Source organism: Citrus clementina, unplaced genomic scaffold, assembly GCF_000493195.1.
Source record: "Citrus clementina cultivar Clemenules unplaced genomic scaffold, Citrus_clementina_v1.0 scaffold_5, whole genome shotgun sequence".
NCBI classification, from domain to species: domain Eukaryota; kingdom Viridiplantae; phylum Streptophyta; class Magnoliopsida; order Sapindales; family Rutaceae; genus Citrus; species Citrus x clementina.
The window spans coordinates 28,764,635-28,778,336 of NW_006262201.1; the positions used below are offsets into that span (position 1 = coordinate 28,764,635).

The 13,702-nt window shown below is 33.1% G+C and overlaps 1 protein-coding gene across 1 annotated transcript; it reads left to right on the forward strand.

Moving 5' to 3' along the window:
- Positions 1-4,020: 4,020 nt before the first annotated feature.
- Positions 4,021-8,810, forward strand: LOC112098441 (putrescine-binding periplasmic protein-like). The gene is made up of 5 exons (XM_024184822.1): positions 4,021-4,601; positions 4,753-4,887; positions 6,426-6,608; positions 7,555-7,654; positions 7,798-8,810. Exons 1-5 carry the CDS (start codon positions 4,359-4,361, stop codon positions 7,821-7,823), a joined length of 687 nt encoding a protein of 228 aa, XP_024040590.1. The 5' UTR covers positions 4,021-4,358; the 3' UTR covers positions 7,824-8,810.
- Positions 8,811-13,702: the final 4,892 nt, after the last annotated feature.

The window sequence follows — 13,702 nt, forward strand, 5'->3', positions numbered from 1 at the left end:
ATGGGCATGTTGTGTTGTACTTGCATACGAAAATCATATTTTAGTTTACTTACACTCAACGCTTGGATTAAAGTTTTAGAGGGGGGGATTGAAGAAGACTAGAATGACAAAAAAAAAAAAACGAGTTGAGCGAGTGCAGGTTTTGTCTTCATTTAAGGAGCTCTTTATAAATTTTAGGATTTTTTTCCTGAGAAAATTTATGCGAACTCATTCTTTGCTTCTTTTCTGAAGGGACACATGCAACCGAAAGCATATTCTTGAATTCTCCAGGATAAGAGACATACGTTTAGATTCTGGAGCATTTAAAACAATGTCAAATTTTAGATTGCTGAAATTTTATATATCCGAGTATGATGGTGTTCCAATTATAAGCTCCAGGGTGCAACTTCACTGAGGTTTCGAATGTCTTCCTATAGAATTGAGAAATCTCCATTGGAATAAATATCTTTTGAAAATACTGACATCAGATTTTGAATTGGAGAACCTGATTGGACTCAGCTTGCCTTGTAGTAAGGTTAAGCAAATTTGGAAAAGAGAAAAGGTATAATGTATTACTATTACCAAAGTATATATTTTTCTTTCTTTAAGTATTTATAATGAATAACTTTGAAATTCAATGATGCTCATTTAGTATAGTTATGTATCTTTGGTTATAGGAAGCTGTCAAGTTAAAATCTATAGACCTTCACCACCCCTCTATCTCAATAGGGATCCCAGAAATACTAAATCTTAAAAAAATAAATCTTTCAAATTGTGAAAGCATGCTTACGTTACCCCCGTATATCCACAATTTCAACTAGCTGAGTATGTTGTGTTTCAGGGGTGCAAAATTCATTTTGTTTCTCATGAAAGGATTGACTTGTCCGGATGTATTAGGGTTAATAAACCAACTAATCCCATAATTTGTTGATGTAGGGTCCTAACAAATTATTGTAGTAGATTGTAGATCAGTACACTATTCGAAAACGTATTTGATCCGCACAGTGAAGTGGATATTGGACCAATTTGATGATAATGAATTTCTTTCAATCTCAATCTTTTTTCTTTTTAGCAACATGACTAGTCATTGTGCAAATTCAAACTCTGACAATAATTTCTCAATCGGTTTCTAAGATGATGACCATGCATGTATATGTATATGCGTGTGTATATGTGTGTGTGTGTAGAGAGAGAGAGATAGATCACACGTGTGTGATTTCCTTTTGCCAATAGGATATGCAGAAAGCTTGATCTTACCCAATAGCGAAACAAACTTCCTAATAAGTGAAGGTTAGTATAAATACTTACACTTTCATGTTATTTTGTTCATCAATAGCTTGATTATTTTATATGCGTCTTCGATTTTAATTTTCTTTCCCTATAATCGCTATTATCTTTGAACTGGTCATGATTTGCCTATAAGATTTCTCATGTTGTTTTGAGGTGCAATGGATTTTGAATTTAGTGACGAGCAGTGGAAGCCAGAAGGCAAATTATGAAAATGGATAAAGATCTATAATTTGTCAGCAGATTCTCCTCTTAGAATATGGGACCTATCTAGTTTACTCATTCAAACTAATTCAAATGTCAAGTATATCTTTCTGTTATCTTATCTCTTTAAAATAGCCAAAGTTGTTATGTTTATTGCTGTATATAAAGTCTTACAATCAATGGAAAAGTGTGCAATTCATTCTCTCAAAATCCTTTACTCTGTTATGGTATCAGAGCATTAAAGCTCTCCATTTTTCTTTTCTCTTCTCCCTCTTTCTACTGAATTCTTGCAATGGCAAGCAATCATTCCAACACTACTATCTGAAACACCAATGATCCCAACAACACTCTCATCACGATCAATGTCGCAGCTCAAACTCCTCTCAAATTAACTACCACCAATTACCTATCTTGGAAGTTACAGTTCCAAACACTTTTCGTTGGCTATGATCTCCTCGGATATATAGATGGCTCTAAACCATGTCCTTCTGCAACTGTAACAGCCAACAACACCACATCCCCAAATCCTGCATATACTCTCTGGATTCGACAAGACCAATTGATTTAAAATGCAATCATTGGATCAATCTCTCCCTCTATAATCTCGTTTATTGCTAATACCAAAACATCACAAGAAGCTCGGACCACACTTGCCAACACATATGGCAAACCCTCACGTGGTCGAATCAAGCAAGTCAAAAATCAAATAAAACAAATGACTAAAGGGCCTGAATCAATTACTGAATTTCTGCAAAATGTGAAGGCACGAGCTGATGAGTTAGCTCTACTTGGGTCACCATTTGATAACGATGCCCTCACCGATAAGATCATAGAGACACTTGGTTATGACTACAAAGAGTTAGTCAGAGCTGTTCAATCAAGAGATACTCCAATCTCCTTTGAAGAACTCCATGAAAAACTCCTCAACTTTGAAGCCACGCTCAACATCACCAAACCACAAACTGTTTTTCCCATCACTGCTCATGTTTCAACTCGCACCAATAACAACTGGTGCAATAGCAACAACTATGCCAACCAAAGTTCAACCAACACCAATCGGAATCCAGGACAATCTCAAAACAACAGTTTGAATCGACAACATTTCACTAACATATTCAATTTGACTACTCATATTGACGCAAATATTAGAATTTGAAATCACTTTTTTTCTTGGAATATTATATTAAAATGACACCAAATGAAAGTTCTTGAATGGAAAAGATTTTTATTTAATCTTCCAACAGATTCAAGAAAACCCAGATAACACAAAATTTACACATTAATATGATTAAGAGCTAAGAACGTACATGTAGTAAATGTCTATCAAAAAACACCAAAGGGTTTCTTTAAAATTAGAAACTAAGAATCATTTTACATTTTTAGCAACTTTGGGGTGAGTCAGTGAGTGAGAAATTGAAACCCTAAAGTAATGACAACAATAGATTCAGTATGAAGTGAAACCCCAATTTGAAATGTAGGCATGAGTTGCTGAGTCAGTAGATGAAATTATAGTTAGGCATTCAGTTTCTTTCTTTTTGGTTTGGAGGGCCATGGAATAGTGTATTGGAGTGGGCTCTAAGTAATAGCCTCCATCACTGCAATGACACATTTGCAACACGTGATACATAGGGAAGGATTGGGCATTATACTCTTAGATTAGCGCCCTATTTAGGGTGTATATTAAGCAGATTATATATTACATGGAGATGGAGTTTATAAAATAGATTAAAAAGAAAAGGAAATTTAGTGTCTAGAGTTTGCCACTTGGAATATTTCGGTGTCTAAACATTCACTCACCACTTATTTCATGTATGATTATATGTTGAAAAGATATTAAAGTAATTTAACGCAATTAAGGTTTAACGTATATTTTTTATTAGTACAATGTAGAACTTTTAAGAAATATATTATTAAATTACTATAACTAACATATTATTTTAAAGTTGTGTTATGAAAAAAAATAAATAAAAACGTAAAGTAAATAAGAATATTCTAAAACTTTTATCTTTTTAAAATTAGTTTTTAACATAAGGTGAACATTTTTTTTTAAAATCACATATTCTAGTTAAAATCAAATATGTATTTATATGAAGCTTGTAAAATTTTTTTTTAGTACTGATATTTGAATATTATCAATAAAAAAAAAAGGGTAATGTTCATGCTGCATTATTTTTGTAGCACACAAAAGGACAACACCGTTTATGTTATAATACTATCGCTTCTGTTATGATAATATTTTTTTGTGGCCAAATATCTTTTTTTTTTTAAGTAAAAAAAAGTGGACAAAATGCAAATCAGTTTTTAATCCTCAATCTCTCCCAAAATATAAATTCGTAGTTAACAAAACAAAATTGTTGGAAAACCATTAAGCTAGGTCCATGGGTTGTTAAAACTATAGCTGACAAAAAGTTACTAACAAAAACAGAACGTCCATTTTATAACTTTCTTAAAAAACTTTCCTTAAACTTTTTTAAAAAGTTTCCAATTTTTATTTTGTTATAATTTTTATAACAAAATCCGTAGTTAACTAAACTCTTCTTATTCCCTTTCTCAACTGCCATACCCTAACCACGCTCAATTTAGGCCATCACAGTGACCGACAGCCTCCCTATCTCCATTTCAAGCTCCCTCTTCAACTGGCTTCTGCGACCGTCCTACTCTTTCTCGGATTCGGAGTCCGTATTTGCTCGGCCGGTCCCACGCAGCTCCCTCTCACTCCAGTTGTGACCCAACAAGACCAATTGCTTAATCAAGGCACAGAACAAGAAGAGGATGAGAAGTTGAAACAATAATTTGAGAATTGGAAATCGAAAACGTACGCATTGACCGTGCCTGTAAGGTTCGTTTCTCTTCAGAATTCAGTGCCTCAATCTTGGGTTAAGGATTTTATGCGAAGTCAAGGAAAGAGATTGAAGTTTCAGATGAATTTGTGTGCTAGCACTGATGGGATCTTTAACAATTTATCTGTGCCCTTTAACAAAGTTAAGGCTAAGTCAGCTTCTTATATGGCTGCTGATTTGGTTAGTGTTGGTGATTCATGGCTTAGTTTTGCCATTAAAAAGAGATTGATTGAGCCAATTGCTGGAACTGAAGATCAAGATTGGTTCAAATACTTAAGTCAAAAATGGAAGGTAACATACTAACATCTTTATCTTTGACCCGATAATTTTTATTGTCTTACATTGAAATTTGGTAATGTAATTTGTTCTCTATTTGTGTTACCCTTAGTAGTCGTTTTATTTATTTGTTTATTTGCTTTTATTTGCACTAACGAAATCTCAGGTATATCTACGCAGGAATGATGCAGGAGAAATTGATCCTCGAGGTAAAATATGGGCGGCACCATACAGGTGGGGCACAACGGTGATAGCCTCCAAGAAAAGTAAATTTCGAAAGCATAATTTGGCTCCGATTGAGGTAATAATTTTCTTTAAACTCATTTAGTTTTATATCAAACAAAATCAAGACTGCCTTTCTCTTCAATATTTTTTATGATAATATCTTTAGAAGCATCTCATTGACAGGTAACAATGGCATCCCTGAAAGAGTCTATAAACTCAATGATATTATCTTCTACAAATGGTTCATTAAACTTTGTCGTTGTACTCAAATGTACACTCAGATCAATGAGAAGCTATGCCACTTTAGCATGTAGTGATGGCACTTAATAAGTGAGTTGCTAGGATGTGAACTAGAAAAATTAAATATTGTCTCCTTGGGTATGCTAGCTTGTAAGTCAGGGTTAATATCAGAGCTTAAGATACTATAACCGTGAGAACCTATTGACTGCCAATTAAAATATCCATTAAAATGTCTAGGGAGTTATGAAGGTGGAGGTAACTTCCAATTTCTAAGGCCACAGAGTAGACATCATCCAGGATCCTAGGAAAGTCCAGTTAACCTCCTGCTCAATGCAATTAATAAATTTGGTCAATGCCACTGAAACCTGTTAACTGACGTCACAATGCGACATGAGCACTTCAAAATGGGACAGACGGTCAGTAGCACTAAATTTTTCTTGCCTAAGATTGAGCAATTGGTCTAACTACTAATCCCTATTGTAGGTTGATCATTATTTTTTCAATTATGTTCAGTTTGACCCAAAAAGTTGCAGAATCTTGAGCAGAATATTGTCACTAAACACTGTCAATGTCGTTTAGCTTAGCCAACTAACTTGATGTTAAAACAAACACACAGTGTGTCTCATGTCTCACAAATCAAATTATCATCTGTAATGATGGAGAATTTTTCCAATGTATGAAGTATGCTTTGATACGTGGGTTACCTTGGAGAAGATATCTCAAAATAAAGAATATGGGGAGAAAACAGTTCAGTAGTTTATTATTCTGTAGTCAAGTTTTGTCTCGAAAATGGTCAAAATTTAAATGAATAAGGACAGGGGATCTTCATTCTTTTTTCCCTTTTTTATACCAAGATATCTCTCAACCTTTTTATAATCCCCACTGGATATCTGCTTCTAATAATTAAAATAAAAATTTCACCGCTCTAACAATAAAAAGTAACATCTTTAGTCAAATAATTTACAGTTCCTCATCATCTTAGTGTGAGGCTATCAGTACATTCCAAAAACATAATAAAACTGGTTTGATCCTGTTTATTGATGTTTAAATGTTGTTCATTGTGACATGTAGAAATGATGAGGTGAAGTTTATTTGGACATCAATTAGTAAGATCTTGTTTGAAGTTGTTTTCTGAAATGAACTGCCAAATGGTAGTTTTTGGGGGCATTTGATGGCTCTCTTTTTTTCCTCATTTTCAACATATGCCTGCTTGGAACAGGAAGGATTAGGCTGCAGAGTTGTTATATATTTTGAGATGCTCTGGTCATTGCACAATTTGTTCACACTGGAAATTAGAATGAGAAATTTGTTGATGCTGTTTTGAGAGATCTGCATTCTATGCACAATAACATGATTAATGAAAATGCATTGTAGGACTGGAAAGATCTGTGGCAGCCTGAGCTCGCAGGAAGAATTTCAATGGTTAATTCTCCCCGAGAGGTTATTGGTTCAGTTTTGAAGTATAGGGGAGCATCATACAATTCAAACGATATTGATTCGCAAGTTGCTGGTGGGAAGATTGCTGTTCAGCAGAATCTGGCATTACTGGCGAACCAGGTACTCTTACAGAAATGATATCTGGTCATTGCATGTTATTGCCTGACAACTGATTTTGTTTGTAAAAGTCTGCTTCTTCATACATATGAATGCATATGTTAGTGTTTTCTTCTCCTTTTCATACATATAAATGCATATGTTAGTGTTGTCTTTTCCTTTTCATACATATTAATACATATGTTGGTGTTCTCTCCTGAGATGGATGCAATAAAGGCTTTTGCTCCTAAATTTAGCTGAAGAAATGGCAAGGGATGTGAGATTCTGTCTCATTAAATTAACAAAAACCCAAAGCAATGAAAATCCATAATAATGTGGTGTGGGTAAATTGGCTCCATTTGGTTCGTTTCCTTAATGTGAATGCGCAAGCAATAGAGACTAACAAAATGAAGTGACAACAAGAAGTCAGTGTCCTTTGATGGATGCATTTTTAGGCAGAAATATGTTTGTAATTGACCAAATTTGTCTGGCATGCCAATTTCAAAAAAATTAAATTATGTGGTTATTAGCTGTAATGAAGGGGGATAGTAGGTGCAATCAGGTGGATCCAGGAAAGTTCAACAAAGTTTTGGTATGGCGTAGTGAAATTGGTTTGTGCAACTCAGGAGTCTTTCAGGTGAACGATGATAGGTTTTGATTTATGAATATTATAAATCTACTGTGCATAGTATTCTAGTAGAATCATCTATAAGTTCTAGTTATTGAAATTGTATACTTTGCCCGGTTTGAGTTAAGGGCACATGTAATATGAAAGATAGTTGTCGCATCTTTTAGGTTACCTAACATTTGATCAATCCTATTATGGGGGCTTCAAGATGTCTAACAATATGTAGAATGCCCATGCTCCTCCCCATTGTTTATATTATACAATAATTTGTTTTAGATGCTAATATCTTTATCGATACTGGTAACAATATGACAACATCTGCGTTTATTGGGTTTTACATAGGTTCGACTGTTTGACAGTACATACCATCTGAAGGCATTTGCAATTGGAGATGTATGGGTTGCTGTTGGGTGGATTAGTGATGTTCTTCCTGCTGTCAAACGTATGTCTAGTGTTGCTGTTGTTGTTCCCAAGTCTGGTGCTAGCTGCCTGCCATTCTTCTTCGATATTCACATTGTTATCTCCTTCATATTAGCGATCAGTAAACACGATAATGTGACTAATAAGTTTGTATTCTCTTTATAGGCAATCCGTGCTGCCTCAAGACTTGAAACAAAACAAATTGGAGGGCGAATCAGAGGTCCATCTCCGTTAATCCATCAATGGATAGAATTCTGCTTGCAAACAGCGAGAGCATTGCCTTTCAAGCAAGAGGTAATCCCAGGTGCATCTCCCTCTGCCCTTGAAAGTACTCTGGTTAAGTTGCCTGAAGAACTTCTGGAGGGTAAACCAAGTCTGGATACTAACTTAATTGCTGGAGTACTCCCGGCTGAAATTCTGGCCAGATGTGAGTTTTTGGAGCCATTATCTGAAGCTACTTTGTCAGATTATGAGTGGCTGGTTGTTAATCTGCAAAAACCTGCTCCTGTCTTGATGAAAAGGGTGCAACATTACTTGTCATCATTAATCCAAAGCTTTCTAGCAAGAGCTACATTGAAAAGTTAATGGCGCTGCATGCCAGTCATTATAATGCTGTCAGGGCAATTGGGTCAGGGCAATTAGGTCAGGGCATAACTTCATTAGGAAAGGAGGCTTCAGCTACGTTAAATATTACAGGATGTACTGAGATGGCTGAAGTTCTTAAGGTTTTATGAGAAACGAAAGATGAGTGTTTGTTTGAACAAAGTTGTTGCCAATCTTGCAGAGTTTGGAAAGAAAGATCACGGAGCGAATGCCACCGATTTCTTCATCATTTTAGCCTCCATAGTTGAAGTTTCCTCATTTGAAGCTGTTTATGCATACGATTTTTCCCTGCTCTAGTACAGGAAATTGAAGAATTAACCAGATGTGATATGCTGAAAGAGGGAAGTTTTCTTCCTTGAATGTGGCCTTTGTGATTTGTCTTGAAGGAATAGGATGATCACTGGCAAGAACCCTATCAAGTTAGATTTTATGGTGTTAACATATTATTCAGCATTTTGTTACATTAGCAATGATGCTTTCATAGCATGAAAGTGTTTAAATTTAACTGAATGATCTTGATTGATCAATTATGAGTTTTAATCGAGTAAAAACTAAATACAATAATCGTTAACAAATATTGAAATTGGGTAAATATGATCTTGATATTGATGAATTTGAAATCACAACCCACACAGGAAATCACCCTGCGCGTGGGGATGGAAATGTTTACTGCAGCGATATTGAATATGTCCACTGCTATTTGGGTTATGGTGCGACTTGCGATTTCAAGGCTGCCATGAAACAATGGAAAAGATTAACATACCCTCCAATGAATGAAAACGGCTGGCAATAATAACAGTTTATTAACAATGCACAGTCCGAGTACCTTTCCAGGATCAGATACGACGTGGTCTAATGCTGATAATAATAGTTTATTAAATGACAAATCGTTGTTCTTGGGTGTTGATTTCAGAAATAAAATACAGTCTGAGAGATGCTGGTCTACTATTGCAGGCCCCCAGATTTAAAAATCTTTTGATGATAATTTAATTGATATGCACAGTTTCCATATCACTTTTAAATCATCTTATGTAATCATCTTATGTAAGCACCAATGAATTTCTAGCCCCGTTGACTCCGCCAACTAAAGTTTTGTAAAATAAAAAAAAAATACATAGAATTCCACCAAATGCAAAATGCGTGAAATTTAATTTTCGGCCGTGTGGACCAAAACATAATTTAACGAAAAAGGAAAAAATGATAAGATTTTTAAAATGTGTGGAAGGTGATCCATATTTTACTGAAACGACTTGTTAAATTTTTTAAGGATTTAGAATATTTAGTCATAAATTACGTGCATGTTAATTTTTCCGCCATTGACTATCATATTCTAGACTTAATGGTACCTTTCTTGATGAAGGGTACTTAGTCTCTCTTCTCCTCTTATAAAAATTATATTAATTGATTTCTTGTTATAGTTAATAGTCTTTAAGAACGGATAGATTTATTGTTTTCATGACCAAATTATGCATGCCTAAGGTTGCAACTATTAATAAAATTAATATTTAATGTTTATGTTAAAAGATATAAGATTTTATGCATTCATTAATTGTTATTAGCTAAAGGATGAATTATTTTTTCCCAATCAATTGATGCATCTGCAAGAGTTTTTTTTTTCTTTTATTGACCATAATTATATTCCGGGTACAATAAATTGTCTTTGGTGCTTGGAAAATATGACATCTCTCTGTCAACTTACTGGAAATATCTCCTCATCTACTCTCATTTATCTAATATCAATTGAAGATCTCATATTTCCAAACTATGACTTCCAAATCTCATTATCATTTGAGCATTCAAAACTAATCAAGTGTGGAAATAATCAAATATATGCAAAAATCGAGTCACAATCTTTGGCCCCTCAAAATTCTAATTATATAACTTCTATATATCTCATACATTTTCCAAATGCCTCTTCCATCAACATCACTAGGAGTATGTTCATCTCTCACACATTAACTTGAGTGAAGGGTTTCCAAATTGATTGTCAGAAAACAATACAAAAGTTAGACACGCTTGATCTGTCTAATAATTCTCTTTCGGTAAAATTAATTAATTTTAGGGGAATTCAGCCAACCACTGTAATTTTAGAGTGATCATTAATTAATTAAACAATACAAATATCTAAAGTGATTAGATGTTTGCTGACAATACAAGTTCATGGCTTGAAATTTGATCTCTATCGATTGGTTTTTTAGTGCTTAATATTTACGGAACTTCGGGAATTTGAAATCAAACTCGTAACTACAAATTATCTAATTGCAAGTTTTTGTCCATAGCTGCTGATTTGTAGTGATTATCTAATTGACTGAGGTGACAACAATTTTTTTTTTTTAATTTTCAATAGCATAATGTGGAATTCAATAATTAAATTCTCCTTTCTAATTTGTTTCCAGTTAAATTATTAATTACTTAAACTCTGTTTTAAGTCTTTAATTTTATGTGTTTATGCAGAATTGGATTCTTGAGCGTGTTGGACACGACCAACAATGAAATTGACAGTAAACAAACATTACAACGCGTTGAGTGTCGACTCCGGTAGCTGCCCTACAAGTCTACAACTTTACAAAAAATAATTGAGTACACACATTTGATTCTCGGGACTCTTCAATGAATTTCTAGCCCCGTTGACCCCACCGACAAAAGTTTTGGAAAAAAAAAATTCATAGAATTCCACCAAATGCAAAACGCGTGGAATTTAATTTTCGGCCGTGTGGACCAAAACATAATTTAATGAAAAAAAAAAGATAAAATTTCTAAAATGTGTGGAAGGTGATCCTTATTTTACTGAAACAACTTGTTAAAATTTTCAAGGATTTAGAATATTTGGTCATAAATTACGCTCATGTTAATTTTTCCGCTATTGACTATCATATTCTAGACACAATGGTACCTTTCTTGATGAAGGGTACTTAGTCTCTCTTCTCATCTTATAAAAATTATATTAATTGATTTCTTATTATAATAAATAGTCTTTAAGAACGTATAGATTTATTGTTTTCGTGACCAAATTATGCCTGCCTAAGGTTGTGACTATTAATAAAATTAATATTTAATGTTTATGTTAAAAGATATAAGATTTTATGCATTCATTAATTGTTATTAGCTAAAGGATTAATTATTTTTTCAACCCAATCTGTTGATGCATCTGCAAGAGTTTTTTCTTTTATTGACCATAATTATATTCCGGGTACAATAAATTGTCTTTGGTGCTTGGAAAATATAACTTCTTACTTCAAGTTTGATATGTCTCTCTCCATAAGCTTACTGGAAATATATCCTCATTTACTGTCATTTATCTAATATCAATTGAAGATCTCACTTTTTCAAACTATCACTTCCAAGTCTCATTGTCACTTGGCCATTCTTGGACCATTCAAAACCAAACAAGTGTTGAAATAATCAAATATATGCAAAATTAGAGTCACGATTTTTGGTCCCCCAAAATCTAATTATATAGCTTCTATATATCTCATTGTCAGGTCACGAACTTGTTAACTTAAGTGGAAAGTTTCCAAGTTGATTGCTAGAAAGCAACGCAAAATCAGACATGCTTGACCTGTCCCCTAATTCTCTTTTCTACGTTGAAAAAGAAAAAGAAAAAATATATATATATATGTAAAAATAAATAATAAACTGAGTAAAAGTACATTTGTTTAATTAACATCTAATCGGGGCATTTTTGGTGTAATTTCGTGCTGTGTAAGCCACAACTAAAATCAAACAGCCCCTTAGCATACTTCTTCCATTTTATCTGGTACTTTTGTGGATCTTATAGGGTGGGCATGTGGACAGAATTTAAAAGTTTTAATAGTCTCAAAGAATAAGATATGCTAAAGCTAAAGTTGTTGCACCTTCTAATTAAATAAAGTTGTACAATTTCACCAACTTGGAAGAATTGACATTAATGGACTGGTCCCCTCTCCATATATGAAGCCTTCTTAAAAGTTAATTTTTATTTCAAAAAAAAAAAGTTTAAGTTACATATATTGTAGTAAGATTTTTTGAGACCAATTCCCTTCTTGAAATAATAATGGAAAAGTATTAATTTAAAAATAAAATGAATATGTATTGATTATATCCTGATTTTCATCGATTATAGTGAGAGTTTCTCCAAATCAATTCCCTTATTCAAATAATATAGAAAAAATAGTAATTTAATAGTAAAATAAACATGTGTTGATTACATATTCTAAGTTTCATCGATTATGTGATCAAAGTGGCATTGTTGATTTATTTCTTGTTCAATGTTAATTTTTAGGTTATATAAATTTCAAGGATCTAAAATCTTTGGTCATGGATTACACGCTTGTTAATTTTTCTGCCATTAACTGTCATATTCTAGACTTAATGATACCTTTCTTGATCAAGGCTAATTACTCTCTCTTCTCCTCTTATAAATTCCTCTTCCATTAACATCACTAGGAGTATGTTGATCTCTCAGACGTTAACTTGAGTGGAGAGTTTCCAAATTGATTGTTACAAAACAACACAAAAACTAGACACACTTGATCTGTCTAATAATTCTCTTTCGGTAAAATTAATTAATTTTAGGGGAATATTCTGCCAACCTCTGTAATTTCAGAGTGATCATTAATTAATTAAACGATACAAATATCTAAAGTGATTAGATGTTTGCTGACAATGCAAGTTCATGACTTGAAATTTGATCTCTATCGATTGGTTTACAAATGGACGTACTTGTGCCTTTGTGGCGATAATCGAACAAGTTCCCATGATTATTATTTTTTCCAAAAACTTTTTTACAACAAATTCATCTCGCCAAAAATTCTATGTTGCTAACTAACAATAATTGAGCACTTGGCCGCATTGACTCCACCTCTCCACCTCTTTCTAAAAACATGGAAAATGTAATTTCCACAAAATGCCAAACATGTGGAATTTAATTTTTTTGCCTTGTGGATCAAAATACAAATGAAAGAAACAGGAGAAAAAAAAGGCCCAAAGACTTCTAAAAGATGAAGAAGTCTTTGGGCCTTTTTATAATGGTGAATTTTTTAAAAGAAAAAAAATAACAACATTTTTATGGTTGGTTTTGATAATCATATGTACGTATATACTCTCTAATTTTCAAAATGGACACATAAAATTTTTTTTTTTTTTACAAATATATATTATTCATATTTTTTATTTTTTATTATCATATTTTTATTTATTATAAATGTTTAGAGTAAATTTTTAGGTTGAAATATAATAAAAATGTATAATCGTTCTCTTATTAAACACACATACTTTTATTAGTTTCTATGCATTTGTCATCTCAATCTCTCTCAATTATTCTTTATTGCTAGCTCAAAACGCGTTGCTGTTGCAAATTATAGCAAAATGACAAATATGGAAAAAAAGGGAAGAAAATTAATGCATGAAAGACTTGGAGAAAACAACAAAATAAGCCAACTATGAGCTAGTTGGGTGTATAAATTGTTAGATGTGTTATATACAAATA